Genomic DNA, 17,568 nt, shown 5'->3' on the forward strand with positions numbered 1-17,568 from the left:
CCTGAAAGAGCAGGCTAGATCCGAAGAGAATGCAGAAGATTATTTTAGGATGGGGTAAGATGAAATCCAAAGAGCAGGGTAAGATCAAAAAACAAATAGAAATCTGTATGTACTGTGGAAGAAGTCATGAAAATAAATTGAAGCTTGAGGGAAGGATGGAATGGAAAAGGACAAAACTAATAATTTATTTACCAATCCAGTCATTTAAAATTCTAATTTATGTACCCATCTATCTCACTCTATGCTGTGTGTAACAAAACTTTCATCAATACAACATAAAGATGTCAAGTCCTTGAGCTTTGTCCTCCTCTTCCCCTGGAAGTACTGGAGAATATTATTAATGATTGTGCCTGCCTCAGATCTCCCTCTCCTGAAGGTGAAGAAGCTGAGCAAGGGCTGTTATTATCATCTTTGGCCCTGATCCCTTTACTTCAGACTGTCTTTAGAAACGGGTTTGGAAATACCTGAAGAGAAATGAGCTCACTGGGGAAATTATCAGCTTCGGAAAGCCAAATACCCCTACCAATCACCCCACGATAAAACAGTCTCAGACAAACTCATTTCTTACAGAACACTTTCTTTCCACGATGTTGCCAGCTGGAATAGCTATCGCTGTGTGACTGCTCTAACCTTGGTGCATGCTGGCAGGGCTTGCAGCTGTAGAGCAGAGCAGAGCAGAGCAGAGTGCTGCTGGGGCATGAGCATTATGGTTCCCACCTGCTTCCCTCGAGGAACTTCTGTGTCTCTCTTGAGTCAGCACCGCAGCAGTCTGCCACAGTGGACATTATAGAAGCTTCAGTTTTACAGTACAACGTACTGTGCCTCCAAATGCTGTGTTTGTGAGGTTAATGACTCTCCCTTATGCTCTGCAGTCTGAACCCGTGGTTTCCACATGCTAGTAATCATATAATTTCATATCACACAGACATCCCCTTATGTATTCTATTAACACATAGATAATTTTCAAAAACTTTTAAGGTACCAATTAAAACCATTATATTCACTCTTTATCTAATAATGTTAAAAAGTAATTTGTTTTTCAAAGAATTTTATAAACTTATTACTCTGATGTTTCAAAAACTGAGAACACTCCAAGAATAAGTGTATCATTCTGCTCATTAATTTTATGGGTGGGACTGAAACTCTCACCACAGTAATTTATAAGCTGAGAACTTTAGAACAGATTTATCAAACACATTATTTGATAAAACACGACTGAACTTGCTAAATATATTTCACCAACCTCATGTGAAACTTCATAGTAACATAAAATTTTAAACGAAAACAGGCTTAGAAACATCTCATAACAATATTGCTCAAAGCAATAGCAAATCATGACAATGGAGGCAAATCTATGATCAGAATGGTCAAGTCAGAAAGAGCGAGATTTCCTACAGGTGGTTCTATGTACCTTCATCACCTTACGTTGTAATTATTATCTTGGTAATCCACTTAAAAGAAAACCAAACAAATAAGCATAACATATATTTCAAACAAAAGTATCAATTTATAAATAGGTATTGAACATTGCTACAGACATACTGGAATTCTAACAAAAATAAACCTCATTCAGAATGCAATTTGATTATATTAAATGTCTGTGTCCTTCCAAATCCTAATTTTCCCTCAGGTTATAATCCAGTTAGCTTTTCCAGCCTAAAAGCACAATCTTTTTTCATGTAGCACCAGCTATGACTTGTGCAACATGTTTTTAGTCAAATTTCAACCTTCTCAGGTAAAAAAAAAATCCTTTACCTGAGAGCTGATATTTGTAAGCTCTGTACATTCTTGGTTTAGTCCCCAATTTTTTAATTCAAACAGGTCATAAAACTTTCAGTTTTAAACTGATAATGTGAAATCACAAAGCAACCTGAAACTCGTTTCTTACTTAAGTACATTGTTTCTATTCAGTACATTATTATTCTCACTCTATATTAAGCAGGAAGGAAGAATCTGGAGTGGTGCACAAGTAAAGCAAAAATGCACTTTATTTCAGATGCACTGAAATGTTAAGGACTAATCAACAGATGTCTCTGGAAGATGAAAGCTACCATTTAACAAAAAAAACCCATTAAAACAATATGATTGATATATCATATTGTTTTAGACAGCAAAACAATTGATTTCATATATCTTACTGGAAAGTGTTTCTCTCAAGCCTGGGGCTTGGAGGCTTATCTTCCAAATGACACTTAAAATGCAGGCAAAGGTTCCTAAACACCAATTTCAGTTTTGAATTGACTATGATCAGGATAATTGAGTGCATGGAAGGATATGCCTCAACTACAACTAAGGATACTGCAACTTTCACCACATCTTTACTTTGAGATGTCGAGAGTATCAACAGAATTTGAGCTACAAAACTGGAAAGATACAAGATTAAGAAAGAAATAATGGATTTAATAGCATTTAGATGAACATCTATCATAGCATCCGTGAAAGTATCTGCATAACATTGCATTGTCTTTCTGTGTTTCCACAGAGAAGTAATTAACAGAGCTGAGGTCACCACGGAGAGTACTAGAGGGAAAAAGCAACCTACAAAATAAAGAAGCAGCAAATAGAGAGATGAACTATCCCAGTCCATGATATCAGCTGTGCTATTTTCTCTGCAGTTCCCTGTTGAGCTGCATAGGTAAGTGTTGGGTGTAATCCATAGTAAAGGAAGAGAAATCATAGAGGAGATCACCAGCGATCCAAGAAGAAGCCATGGGACCATCCCAGCTATTCTGCACTTGATTTGCAGCAGCAGCCAGTGGGTGGTATTGATTATTTTTACACAGTACAGTACATAGAGCCAGGTACTGAACCACAAGCTGCTATGGTTTACAAACATCCACACAGCAGCAAAGTCCTTGTACACTGAAGCCAACTTGAACACGTCAGCAAAGTAGAGACTGTGGGTGTGCATCAGAACCGTCGCTTGCAAGATAAATCTTGATGTGCTCAGAAAGATCAGGATCAAATCAGCAGAAGATGTCTTTTTGCCTTTGATCCAATTAATTATATTAGCAGTTGTAATAAATCCATTTCCAATAAATCCAACAACAACTTCAACAGCTACAATGCTTATTGAAACAATAAGAAGTGGTGGCAGCATCTTGCTGCTTTGGTCACTTCTGCCTGATTAGCCAGCGTAGCTGTGCAGGAAGTTGAGCAGTTCTTATGGTGTCTGGCTAGTCCTAGATCCTGCCTGCTCACCTTATATCTAGGAACAAAATGACATCTGGAAATGACAACAGATCTGGAAATGGTAGTGAGAAATTATTGTTGTTCTTCCTGAATGTGCAAAGCAGAGAAAGATTTCATAATTAATTCTAACCTTTTGCATGCATAAGATTTGCCTATGCTTTTCCTTAGCGGTGTGAGATAGCCAGCTATATTAAACAAACCATCTTGTGTCCAGTTGTTTATATTCTTGTCTAGAGTGACAGAAAGATCTGTGGCTCTCTGGTTACAGCAGTACTTGACTGTGTGGAGGGGGTTGCAGCATGAAACCCAAGAGAGGCACCAGTATATCTCAGCAAAGATGTCTTGTATTGTAACTAGTATCTTTCAGGCTGCATTGAAGGTTTATAAATTATAACCAGACCAATTAGTTGCAACCACTTTAACAGGGAGAAAATTACACAGCGTCCATCCCTATCCTAGAGGAGCACTTCAGACAACAAGGCTGTCTTTATCCAAGGATTATGCTTTTTGATTTATAATAATTATGGTTATTGCTGCATAATAATTATTATTATATATAATAATAATTATGATTATTGCTGCATTTAGCTGACCACTTCTTATACATAGTCACATATATGGGATCGAAAGATAACAGTAGCTGATGTGCAGAGGACAGGTTAGTCAAGTAGAGCAGTCCATCTAGCAGAACCCAGTTAAAAATCCCATTCTCTGCAGCTGTTTCACTGTCTCAGTTTCTATCTCACCAGCATGCCACAGTTTCATACTGAATTTAGACCTGTTCTTCTTTATAGACTGAAAATGTGTCATCCATCTTCATCCATGTCTTTATCTGATGCTGTAAGGAGCACAGTCCAGAAGAGGGATGGGCCTTACTGATCTGCATCCTGCATTATTCCTTATTTATAAACAAATATGTCTGGTTTAGAGAACAGTGTGTCCTCACCTTCTCAATCCCAGACTCATGAATCCAAGTTATGAATACAATATTTGAAGGTATATTATTTCATGAAATAAAGAAATATTAAATACAATGATGAGTGTAACAACAGGGTGAAAAGCAGGTGACATCATTAGGCCACTGTAAAAAGTCTTAAAGTTCATTTGACAGTAAAATATTCACTGATTTTGTGGGAAAGTTGATATATATTTCTGGAGTACATTTCTCAACAGAGTAAAATCTTTCAAAGTCAAAGACTGAGCTTCTAATCTGCACAGGGTAAGAATTGTCAACTGGATTTACTTCCTATCAATACTTTCATGCTTCAAGTTTTTGTTGAATTGCTAAGACAATAAGGTAATAGTTATTCATTAACTTATTAAAATTAAAAGCTAAATTTAAAATCTTCATAGCTTTTGTTTCTGTCAATCAAAGTTTTATTAAACTTAGATTTCATTTTAGGTCCTTGCAATCTCAAAAACTAGGAGCTTTTTCCTCTAAAAAATGAACATACTTTTGTTATCACAACACTACAAATTGTAAAAAATAATTGAGACATATTTACAAAACACTGTGTATGTTTCAGATTTAAAAAGCCTAAAAGAATAGAACAAACAAACAAATTTAAATGAAAAAATTCATATGTTTACATTTTTTAACATTCTTTACCAGGAGTATTCAAGAGTGGAAAAGACACATTTTACTAAAGAAAATATCACAAAGCCTAACTCAATGACTACTGTGTATTTTAAAGCTATATGCCTACAGCTTCCTTTATACAGAATGTGCATTACATAACTATAGTAGTCAGTTACTTCAAAAATGTGGTTTTTAAGTTACTCAAGGAAAGGTAATACTGAATTTTTACGTACTTGTGAAAAAACAGCACTGCAATTATGAAGTGGGAAAATCTAAACCAGAAAATACATTCTAGAAATGTGCGTGATTGAAGCAAATTGTCAGATGTTCCAACAGTTCCAAAATTCTGTTCTATCTTTGTATCAAAAACTAAAATTTGAAAGACAACCATATCTGAGCTTTACCCGCTTATTTGATTTTCCTGTATATGAGCCCCAAAATGGGAACAATTTGCTGAGAACAAAGTAACGTTCCTACAAAAGAACATTCCACCATGGTGAACTCCCACCAGCTCCTTCAGAAAGTAGCTGCCACTCAACCTATGCACCCCAGTGATATTTAATCCTCAACTCAGGTAAAGGAAAAAGCCTGTTCCTCAGTGCTCTGTCAGGGACCTCAGTCTGATGTGCTCTGCTCTCAGGAATGGCTTCTAAATTTTGTCTTGCTTTGTGCCCCAGTAACTCAGGAGCTCCACAATGAACTGCTATGATCTCCAAGGGTTCTCCAGGGTATGAGTTCACTCACGGATGCTGGTTACACACACAGGCAGGCACCAAAATACAAGAAGCTGGTTTGTGTATCACTGCAACTTGACCACACATGAAGCTGGTCCAGACTGGAAATTATTATCATCTCAACCCCTGGTATGCAGATCCTTGAAAGTGCTCATTCCCCTTACTGCTCTTTCCTGACCTCACAGATAGGGTTGCCACATTTATGCTCATTAGCAGACCTCCTTTTGGGCCACAGAGTTAATCATCATGGTCAGGCCAGATTTATCTGGCAGAGGAGACACAAGGGATCCTAAAATATGTCAGACTGCCTTGAACTTATCCTCTGAGAGAGCACTTGAGTGAACTAATAAAAGCAATTGAGTCACAAAGTAAAGCAGACCATAATTTCTTGAAAATAATCGCAGTACAATGTTAGCTTGAGCAAATTATAAGTACTAAAGTGTCTGAATTTATACAACAATTTCCCTTGAAACATAATCTCACTTTATGAGAACAGAGAAGACCCAGAGAAGTCAGGTTCAGCTCACAGATAGCACCTTTCCTCCTTTGATTCGTGCATTTCAATTAACAACAGTAATACATATGCTTCACACAATCCATACATGGGTTTTAATTGTTGAAGTAGTAGAGAAACTTTTGCAGCAGAACAAGCAGTTTTCAAATCTTGTGAAGGTCAAATCTTGTGAGCCTGTTCAGCTCATACAAGATCCACAATGCACCAGTTAGTGGTATCAGGTAAATATTTTGGCATTTTATTGTGAGCAAGAACTGCATGAATACAATACTGTAATTTATTTCTGATATTGTTCAGAAAAATGCATGCCTTGGAAATGTTGCTAATTGTCACAGACATTTTTTATGAAAATCCTTTCCTTGGGATTTTTTTCCTCCTGAGAAGCTGAGAGGTCTCGGGGACAAAACGTAAACAATGGTTATCTGCTGCTGTGGAATGCAACAGGCTGATCTGTGATTGGTCTCATGTGGATGTTTGGAATTAATGGCCAATCACAGTCAGCTGGTTCAGATGCAGCGTCCAAGCCACAAATCTTTGTTATCATTCATTTATTTCTATTCTCAGCTTACCTAGCCTTCTGAGATGAAATCTTTTATTCTATTCTTTTAGTATAGTTGTAATGTAATATATATCATAAAATAATAAATAAAGCCTTCTGAATTATGGAGTCAAATCCTCGTCTCTTCCCTCATCCAAAGACCCTTGTGAACACCATCACAGCTAATGAATCATCCAACTATGATCACAGCTTCTCAATTTTTAGTGAAAGGAGGCTTCTTTGAAGATAGAAGAAATTATAACATGTCCAATACAACTGGATTTTTTGTCTCTTAAATTTGTTGCCACTACTCAGTGTCAGGCTGGATAGAGCTTTAAGCAACCTGATGTGCTGGAAGGTGTCCCTGCCCATGGAAGTGGGGGTTGGAGTTAGGTGGTCTTTAAAGACTCTCTCAACTCAAAAAATTCTATAATTCCATGATTCCATTCCATCAGGGATGGGATCCTATAGTCTTCCTCCTGTCTCCTATCTGAAGGCAAAAGAATACCCAGATGTAATCCTGGAATTTCATTTTGAGATTATATCCAGAGAGAAAAATCACAGAAGAATTTCAACTTTTTACTTAGATCCTAATGATATTATGACTTCATTCAGCAAGTATTGACCAGTTGCTGATGACTAGTGTGTAATTCTACAAAAACTGAATTGCAGGATTCACAAAGCAATTCAAGAAACCAAGAATGAACATTACCTTGCTCACAAAGATTCCATTTCCTGATGAAAAGAGACAAGGGCATGAGAATAATTTGTTATTGTTTATTTTGTGTTGGAGGAAGGACACTGCTTCCCAGACAATCATATTTAATTAAATTCTGGTGGTGTAAGAGGCTATAAGAGCCTCATGACATTTGTTCACCTCTACATCATGAGCTCCTTAGCAAATAAGCTTTTTACAACCTGTAGTAAATTGCACACAGCATTTATTGTATCATAAAGCCTATCTCTAATGGAAACCTCTGAACACCAGCATAAGACAATGAAGTACAGCTGCTATTAAGATCCTTACACCAAAATAATTGAGTAAAACAAAACATGGGAGAATATGTCTTGTAAAAGATGCGCAAACTAGCCTAAAAGAGAAAACTTGCAAAAATGTTTTAGGAGAGCCATTAACATCTGTGTTTAACAAACATGGACAGAGCATTTTTGGTTCTACTAATGGCTGATTGCATCTTCAACACTTTTAAAAATAGTTTAGCAAGTGTTCCTCAGATGTTTGACGAGGTATAGAAGACTTGTGAACCTCAATAAAATATCCTGTCTGTGGAAAGCAGCAATAAATTATGCCACTGTTTAACACATCCCAGACTTTATATTGTACAAAGAAGTAATGTTGCAAATATCTCAAAAATGAGTGTGAAAGGGTGATAATCTATTTTACCATTAATTTGCAAGTTGTCATGCCGCTGTCATTATTGTACTGGAGATAATGTACTGTTAATTTCAGTACCACAAAATTATTTATTGTTTCTTTTAGGAATGACTGTCAAAATGGAAACCCCAATAGGCTCAAGTGATGGAAAGAATCCTCTGTAATTCATGCAAGGGGTCAAGAAGATCAAATCATATAAAACATATGAAAAGGAAGACGTAACTTTAATTTTAGAGAGGTAAGAATGCACACGCACCCCAAAAGCAAGGAGCAGGCAATAGGTACAAGCTAGTGAGGGTTATCACTTGCTCCTTGACATGATCAAAAGGAGATTAATATGGATGTTCATTACTTCAAGACAGTATTTGTAAAGATGAGTTTATGGTTTATACCACACAAAGTGTGAAAGGTTTGTAGACCTCTTCTGATCATATTGTTTCTTGCTATTAAGGGAGTCAACATGTCCAAAGGAATGGTGTGCTTTTCTGAGCTGGATTTCTCTACAAATCAAACAAGATTAAAGAAAGACTGTGAATTTGGTTTACCCTGTTAAGGAAAATGTTAAAATTGCACACTAAAAGTTGAAAAATTATTGAACAATTAGCGAGTTTCTGTTTGACAGTATTCTCAGCTGGTCCAGCTTCTCTATGGATTCAGGAAATTTTCCTTTCTTCTTTCCCCTCCTCAAGGGAAGCTTTATCTCTTTGGCTTAAACAACTCTTGTTGTTGAAATACGAATTGTTTTTCATATGTCCTTAACTAGACTGAAAGGTTAGACAGCTGCTTCTGGTTTCTCTTTTCCCAAACCATAGCTGCAAGTAAAGGGCTCTTATTTTCCATATCCGTTACATTTTATGGTTAGTGCATGCTTTCTGCACCACTGGATTTTCCTGTTCACAAAGTTGTCAGGGACTACAGTGAAACTTTATACAGTGATCCTTGCACTAGACTCAGCACTTACAATTTGTGCTTAGCTTCATCCAAAGAGTAAATACACATTTCTTACACAGGTGACAGACTTGTATATTGGAGCATATTTTTTGAGCCAAGTTCCTGTATCTTGTGTTTTGTTTCAGAAACCCTGCCATAACCAGCAGTTGCCCATTTCATGACCCCAGTTTGGAAACAGCATTCTTAAAAGCTACCTCTATACATTACAGTCTTTGCAGCATACACCTTGCCTTAAGATTGCTGATAAACTGCCAGCACCTAAAGATAAGTGCAATCCTCATAGTGGATTTTTGTCACAAGTTAGGTTACTTTACTAAATCACAGTTTGTGTAGATAAAGCACATGGAAGAGAACCCATCTTTTCATTTCCACTACCACTTCAGCTGGCTTTCTTCACTATCTATTTATTCTTGAAAAATGAAAAAAGCACTAGGAAGTGATAAAACCCTCATAATTTAAAAGAAATTAAGTATAAAATGCTAAAAATTACTTTAGTCTTTTATAGTGTAGTGATGGACTGAAGAAAGGAGACATTGATAAATTAAATCCCTTTCTAAAATGTAAAAAACCTGCCTCATGAAAATACTTTTTAATGTTCAGGTAAATTAGTTTCATGTAAACTACTTCATGTATCATTTTACACTTAAAAGAAATGGTCTTTGACATTGTTTTAGGAATGCTGTTGTAGTCTTTGTAAATTATAATAGAAATTGAGAAAATATAAATCTATGTTTCCTGTTGCAATGAATCTATCAAATAGAAGCACTCAGTGAAAAATATTATGTGATGATATCATTAAAGCATTTACCATCAGGATGCTGCATAGACAACTGCAAATAAATAATTTTTCATTAAAAAATTTTAAGTGCTTACTTTTGCCAAAGCTATAACTTTAATGTAAATGTGCCTTTTAGTATGTGTAAGTACTAAGAGCATAAGACATTTTGAAGGCCATCACCACTTCAGCACCATTGGCAAACAGCCCCACACTGACTGATGCTGGGTTCACTTATATTTGTATAGCCACTGTGCCATTTTGACAGTCAACTGCAATTCAAATCCCTTTTTCAATACTCTGCACCACCTGTGATGCAAATTTAACTTAATCCTGATTTTCGTGGCTTACTAACACTGAATCCAGCAGAGAGAGAGTGTTATCTGTGTGGAAAAATTTGCATTGGTGTCGGATCTCAAGATCTCAGTCCTGAGATGCTGAGCCTCCGAGACCAGCTTGGGGGTCTCGGGAGTCCTGGAATGTTGCCAGAAGTGTCTGGTAGCTGGACTTTAACCCTACACAGGAGACGACAAGGATGAGGGCTTCACAGGGTGAATGGTGAAGGGATTAGTTAATTAGAGAGTGAGACACAGGGTTTAGGATTTATGTACAGGGGGGTTTAGAGGAGTAAGATGGAGGAATTGGGGTGTGTCCTGTCCTTCCTCTTCTTCCTCCTCTCCTCCATCTTCTTTGGCCACGGTGGCACCTTTGGATTGGTTATTGCTGAGAGTACATCGAGTTATAAGAGTAGATGGTATTGGGGAAAAATGATAAATATTGTATACGTCACAATGGGTATAAAGATACGTGGCTGCCCGGGAGGGCAGAGAGACAGTGTGCCCATGGCTGACTGCTGAGCAGATCTTTGTTAGGCTGAAAGAACATCTTTTAGATAAACAATTAATAAACATAAAACCAGAAAGAAGAACTGAAGCCTCTTCTCGTCTTTCGATACGCGGGCTGCCCCAAGGCCACCCCCGGGCCTTTTCCAGGCCCCTCAAACAGCCGAGATAAACCGGACACATTGGAGCTCCTCTTCATAAGGAGCATGAAGAAAGAAAAAGTGTGTATCCTGATACTATTTTTTTAATGCACACCATCTCAGTTAAAGTCTTTGTACAATGCTGAGGCTGGGTTCACTCAGGTTTTTAGTTTGGATTCCCAAACATAAAGAAAATAAAAAATAAACTCCAGTTCAGTCACTTATTTTGTAGTAAGCAAATACCCCATTGCTGGGAGCATTTGCTTGGGGTAGCTCAGTGCAATGAAACCCAACACAAATGTATCCAGATATTATTTCTCAGTGTCCTATGAATTTTTTAATTTCACAGTCATGAAATGGTACTTTGTGTGATTACTAGAGCTAGGAGTGAATGATGCATGAATTAGAGAGATGACAAACCCTTGAGAAAGTGCTCAGCACAATGACACATCTGCTTACTCCATTTAAAAAGCAAAAAATGAATTCTTCCTAGGTGAGAAGGATGGAGACAAATGATAGTCTCTTCCTAGGACAGATTTAGAATATATTCAAAATCAAAAAAATCTTGTGCATTTTTTTCCCTAAGTTTTAGGTTAAAATGCAAAAAAACATAAGATCAATTTATCCAATCACAAATTAATTTCTGCATATGGACTTTTCCTGGGACAGTTATAGTCATTCTTCCATAAAGTGCAGTACTAACTAAACTCTTCAGCAAGGGGGAATAGTCAGTTGTGGAGGTTAAAATTTGTAGGTGCATAAAAAACTCTCATATGAAGAAGACCAATAGGATTGATGATTTATTTTCTCTTCCAGTACATGAAATCGGTGACATCAGATGAAAGAGAAGTTAAAAGCAAACAAAATAAGGTGTTTTTCCACATAACACGGAGAGAAGATGTGGAACTCCTTGTCATAAGATATATCTGCAAGAAAAGGCTGCATGGATTCAAAGGATGAACAGAGTAACACACATGAATGAAATCAATTGGGTGTTACTTAAATACATAAAAACCATTTCTGGTTCACATAATTCCTGTAAAAGTTTAACGTCTGGGAAAGTAATAGGAGCAAGTAGAATTTATATGTGCCCAGTTTGTGCAACCTTCCCTTAGCTCTCTGCTGGCTATCAAGGAGAGGTAATTGCAAAGGCAGAACTTTCATCCCAAACAATGTGACTGAAATAATGCTACTGTCTTATCCTGACTCATGATATCTTTTAACAGTTTTCAAATTATGATAAATCATGATTTCAGTTATGTCCAAGTAAAAAATACAGCCCTGGTGCCACATCTACAATTACAGATATCATTATACCTGTGTGGAAGGGAGAACTTCAGAAGGGATAGTGACTCTGCAAGATAGGCTGGAAGAGTGGGCTAATGAGAAGCTTATGAAGTCCAACAAGAATGAAGTCTTGCACCTGACAAAACAGTCCAGGAATGTAGCAAGGCTGGGATATATACCTGACTGTGGAGAAGCTCTGTAGAAAGGGACCAGGAGCTTCTGATGAACACGAGCTCCATGTAAGTGAATAGGGTGCTGCTACAGCAAAGAAAGCCAACAGGACCCTGCATCAAAGAGTGCTTCAGCATCAGAGATAAAGAAATCACTGCACCACTCTTCTCAGTGCTTTCCACACAACACCTGGAAATTTATTTTTTTCCCCTTGATACAAAAATAAAAGTGTGAACAGGCTGGAAAGGGTCCAGAGAAGACCCAAAATGATTATCCAAGGAAAAGTTTGCTGTGTGAGGAAAATCTGAGAGAACTGCTTTGTTCAGCCTTGAGAAAACAAGACTTAGGGGAGGCCATGTCACCATAATCCAGTATTTAAAGGCTGGCTACAAAGAAGACTTCCTCTTACAAGCAGTGCCATCAAAAACATGAGGGGTACAAGTTACTTCTGGGGAGATTATGGCTTACACTAGAGGAACACTTTTCGCAGTGAGAAAAATCAGCCATTGGAGTAATCTGCCTAGGTAAGAGGTGTATTCCTGAATGTTGGACACTTTGCAGATTTAGTTGAACAGAGTGCTGGGCCATCTTATCTAGACTCGTGGTTTTGCTTTTGCCAAGGAAGGTTGGACCAGATAATCCTTCACGTCCCCTTCCAACCTGGCATTCTATGATTCTGTGATGGATTCTATTTAGATAAGAAATAATCTATTTAGATTATTTCTATTTAGGAAATGAACATGACCTCAATCCCAGAAAACAGTTTAATCCCATTGTGCCAAAGGCTGTAAATACATGCTCACAAGTAAGAGCAATTTTGTCCCATGTAACATACGGACAAAATTAGTTCCAACTACAATTTTATTGGCTTCAGAATGGCCTCCCAAATGAAACAATTCTGTTCATTCAGAAAGATTCACACTGCTGTTTCAACTCATTGCTCTTCATATCCAACAATAAAACAGAAGCTCAAATTCTGATTCAGTTTTATCACTAGTGCAGTAAAATACAGTGGAATTATTCTTGGTTTACAGTGTAGTAAACAAGAGAATAAAATTCATTTCAGAAATGACAACTAGTTATTCAATTCAGGCCAAATTATTGATTTTATTACAGAATTTCTCATTCTTGTTTAAGATGCTATTTCCAACAGTGTTCAACTATTTTGCATTTAGCTTTACTATGCACAACTGTCTAAATCCATAACTTTCACTGGGAAAGAAGAAGGTTAAAATGCTCTCCAGGATCTTTGCTGCAGATTTTCTTTACCCGGACTTCAACTTTTAAAGATTATTATTATTTGGGATGAGAAAAGAGTAGGAATACCCCAAAAATATTGACAGATTTTTTTCAAATTCTGAATATCAAAACCTGTAATTAGCTTTCATGGCTGGAAAGGTCTGATTGTTGAGATCGTCTCAGTGCACATAGATAGATTACGCATTGATAATTTATTAATAAAAAAGTAGAATTAAAGCAGAATTCAGTGCTCAGATACATATGAGGCTGTGCAATGTCTCCGCATGTCAGAGAATGATTTATCCTGCATCTATCAGATGATGCTGGTTTGCTTATGCCAGAGCTAGTGCCCAGCTAGTTCCCCATTGTGGGGATTTTTTTCACTGAACTGAAAATTTACACTCCGAAACAAGTATGTGTATTCTGGAAACCCAGCAAATTAAATCAGCTCAGTGAAAGCACTGAGATGAGTCCCAGAGGCAAGTTCCTATGATGTGCAGGTGGGAGCAGGGCTGGAGAGGGTCTGGGAGAAGAGAGGGCAAAATGGAGCTGCTCTTTACATCCACAGCACACGGACACACAGATGGACACAACTGCACCGCGCAAATATGCAACAGCAGCTTCTGGCAGGCTGCAACATAATCCTCACAGTGTTTCATGAACAACTTCAGGCACCAATTAACTATTTTGTCTTAAGATCCCCAGGGCCTCAGACAAGAAAGATGCTCTGTGCTGTAGATCCAGCCAATCTGCTCTGTGTGGAGACACCAGGTCATTTTGGTTATTTTGCTGTAGGGCCAAGAATCCATCTGTGTGTACTAAGCAGCTTAGGCCAATGTGTTCACATTCTGGATGGATTAAAAATAACAGTCCCTGTATGGAAGCTTTTAAATGCTGTTTAAAACCTCACCCTCAGCTGTCTGTTATCCCAGATTCATCTTTCATCCACTCTACTTATCTTCATTCTCTATTCAAAGTTGCTTAAATATAGGGTTCAAAAATAAAAGCTTATTTATTAATGTTTTAAAAGAGTGTTATTTCACCAATTCAGAATCTTGATATTGGCTTCAATTAACCAAACTTATATTAGAAGTCACAGAAATGCAGTTTCTCCCTTTCTTTTGTCACTCTTAGACAGACAGTGATTTAAGGGATAACTTTTCAATGTGTATTTGAGAGACAGAGATTTGAATCAAGTAAAAATTTATGGACTGAGAGCTTCCAGAGTTGTTTTGTGAGATACTGGAAGCATTTTGATTTAAGCTATAGATACAACATTCCAGAGGTTTGTTTGAAACCCAGACAGCCAGTACATTATATTTATTTCCCTCCCATCCCCACTCCCCTTCTGCACCTTTATTATGGATATGGTTCAATCACATCTCCTTCCTTCAGGAAAGGCTTGAGTCTGACTTTTACAGTTGGGATTGCTTATCAAGTCACAGCAGCTACATGCTCCTCTTCAATTCTACTCCCTTTTTTAGATGAGCCAGAAGGTCAATTTGATGACTAAGGACAGTGAAACCCAATTTGTCATTCTGCTGTGCTTCACTAGGCTGCCTTGTTATTTTTAAGTCTCTCTTCTTATGGTGGCATGTTCTTGTCCCCATATTTCACTGTCTCCCAGGGGAACATCCATCCTCTTATCTGATACCACCTTGCCCCCTGGTGACATGTTCTCATTCTTCTCTCCATCTAGGTCCTGCAGGCCTGACTTCATTTTCTGCAGCATTTGTTCAGGTTTTGTTTTGGTTCGCTATGGGTTTAGAACATACCCTTTTTTTTTTTTTTTTTTTTGGTAATGTGCGTGTGTGTGTATTGGAAATAAAATTTTACTAATTCTGTCTCTTTGTGATATCTAGTTGAGTCAGGTTCCTCCAGTCTGCAAGAAGAGCCCAAGTTTCTGTGCTGCTCTCAACCACAACTATATATATGAATTCATACAGGCAGGAGTTCTGCCACAGGGTTCAGTTATTATAGAAATCAGAAGTGCCTTTGCCTCTATCAGCATGGAGTCAGATGGGCAATGATATTTGCCATGTAGGAAATTCATTGGGAAATGGGAGGCATAAAAAGGGTTGAGAAGAAAAGTGCTAAAGTGAGGCACTGATAACCTGGAGGCACAGAGGAGGATTGTACAGATGTCACTTGTACATCCTGACAAACTTAGTGTGATGGGCTAGGCTCTGACTCTGCTTTTGACTGAGTTAATCCTGGTCCTTTGCTTTTAACTTCCATTTAACAGATGGTTATAAAACAAGCAGAGACATCTCCTGTGTTTTTGGGAAATGCTGTGTCAGGATCTGGTCACCATTCTTCCCCCACAAAGAATTTTGACTTTATATTAAGTTGGACATTTGAAGTGCTTCCTTCACTCAGGGCTCTGATTCAGCATAATCCTGCACATTAAAGAGGTGTCATTTCTTTGCATCTGCTAAATATAATTTCTGAAGGCACTAGCTTCCAGTGAGACCTCTAGAATCCTTTTCATTAATGCATGCAATCTGTCTATACTATATTATCTCTCAAAAAAAAAAAAAAAAACACAAAACCCACCTCCCCCGAAAAGGTCATATGGGCTCTGAGCAATCCTTATATGTCAAAGCTGATGGGAAAACATAGATGACAGAGCAGGTTATTGCCTAAAACTATTTTGTCATAATAACTTGTTATGAAACACCCTTAAATCAGAGGCAATATTATTAAAAATATTTTGCTGTCCTTGTTTAATGTTAATACTACAAATACAGTAATGTGAGATATTTTTTCCAAACTGTTCCATTCAGGTAATGAAACAGTATTTTGTCTTGCTTGGCTTGGACTCACTGTTTCATTCTGTTCTGTAATCACCTTTTAGATCTGCTGTGATACAAAAGTGATTGATATGTTGTGAGGCTGGTGGGGAGTATTACCAGAAATCAACACATACATTAGCACATCTGCCCCACACTAGTGAGGATTCTGCATGATGGACAGCACATCAATTTCCAAGTATTGAACATAATGGTGAGCAAGGTCTCCCCAGATCTTCAGGAATAGACACTGGAGCTTTTTGTGTGACCCAAGAAGAAACTACCTCTATGAGCTGTACCAAGATAGTTTTCACTAAAACCTACTGCATTTGGGGGGGGTGCTGGTTGGCTGGGGCTTTTGTTTTTCCTCACAGTCATCTGGGCAGTCTTCTGTTTTCAGAATCCCAACATGCAACTGTATTTTTTCTAAGATAAAAGATACTAATGGGATCCTTGATAAAGATATGCAACAGAAAACAATGTAGGCTGTTGGCAGTTTCTGAATCTCCCTGCTGGTTCACTGTATACCATTATTCTCTGTGCCATGACATTTACTGCTGCTCATGAGAGATGCTGTATGGGGCTGCCAAAGATGCTATCAGAGAACAGCACTATTAGAGAATCTGCATGAATGCGACCAGACAACTAATTTAACATTTTTCTGCCAGCAGACTATAGTTCTTGGAAGAAAACTGTATGGTGACAACAACAAAGGAACAATGCAAAACAAACAAGCAAAAAAATCCCAGGCCTCTGCCTGGAAGGGAGACAAACATTTTGACAAACACAGGAATTAATACAGAAGTTTTGCAGAATTGTGGCTTAGGCAGATTTGTTTTCCCAAACAGATTCATCCATCCTTAATCAGCGGCCCCAGCTGTCCCTGCTGGGAAAATCTGCATCTCTTTTTCTGCTTGTTGCTGGCTGTGCTGAACTGGCGTTTCTAAAAGTAATTACCCCACAAACTGCAGTCGAACACTCAGAAATAGTAAGAATTGTTAATTCTGTGCCAGCTATGCTGGTTTGCCTAGCTGAAAATACCAGTTCATCTCAGCAAGAGAAGCAAGACTCACAGGGTGACAAGGGAAGCCAGGACTTTGCTAATGGGACAGCTTATTCAGCTGCTGACTGGGAAGGGGTGCCTGGCTGCTTATGAAATGCAGATCCAAGACACTCTCTAGTCTGTACTTTAGAGAAGTGCTACACAAAAGAAAGCAAACTCTGTGTGTGTGTGTGTGTGTGTGAGTGTGTCTGTTTCTGTGTGTCTATGTGTCTGTGTGTCTGTGTCCATACACACCTGCTCAGACTGGGGAAGGGTCTGGAGCATGAGTCATGAGAGAAGCAGCTGAGGGAGCTGGGGGTGTTTAGCCTGGAGAAAAAAATAGGCTCAAGCAGGACCTTATCACTCTCTAAGCTACGTG

At 38.0% G+C, this 17,568-nt stretch overlaps 2 protein-coding genes across 15 annotated transcripts in view; both read right to left on the reverse strand.

Annotated features, from left to right (window-relative positions):
* The window catches only part of TENM4 (teneurin transmembrane protein 4), a 1,564,491-nt gene that overhangs the window by 1,407,130 nt on the left and 139,793 nt on the right, over nt 1-17,568 (reverse strand). The gene's annotated exons all lie outside the window — the stretch shown is intronic.
* On the reverse strand, nt 2,135-3,137 carry LOC102067365 (taste receptor type 2 member 40-like). The gene has a single exon (XM_005485832.2). The coding sequence runs from the start codon at nt 3,098-3,100 to the stop codon at nt 2,135-2,137; it is 966 nt and encodes a 321-aa protein (XP_005485889.2). The 5' UTR covers nt 3,101-3,137.

Source organism: Zonotrichia albicollis, chromosome 2, assembly GCF_047830755.1.
Source record: "Zonotrichia albicollis isolate bZonAlb1 chromosome 2, bZonAlb1.hap1, whole genome shotgun sequence".
NCBI classification, from domain to species: Eukaryota; Metazoa; Chordata; class Aves; order Passeriformes; family Passerellidae; genus Zonotrichia; species Zonotrichia albicollis.

Bases quoted from the DNA above. Each gene is read 5' to 3' on its own strand.
- LOC102067365 (XM_005485832.2), bottom strand. From the start codon at position 3,100: ATGCTGCCACCACTTCTTATTGTTTCAATAAGCATTGTAGCTGTTGAA.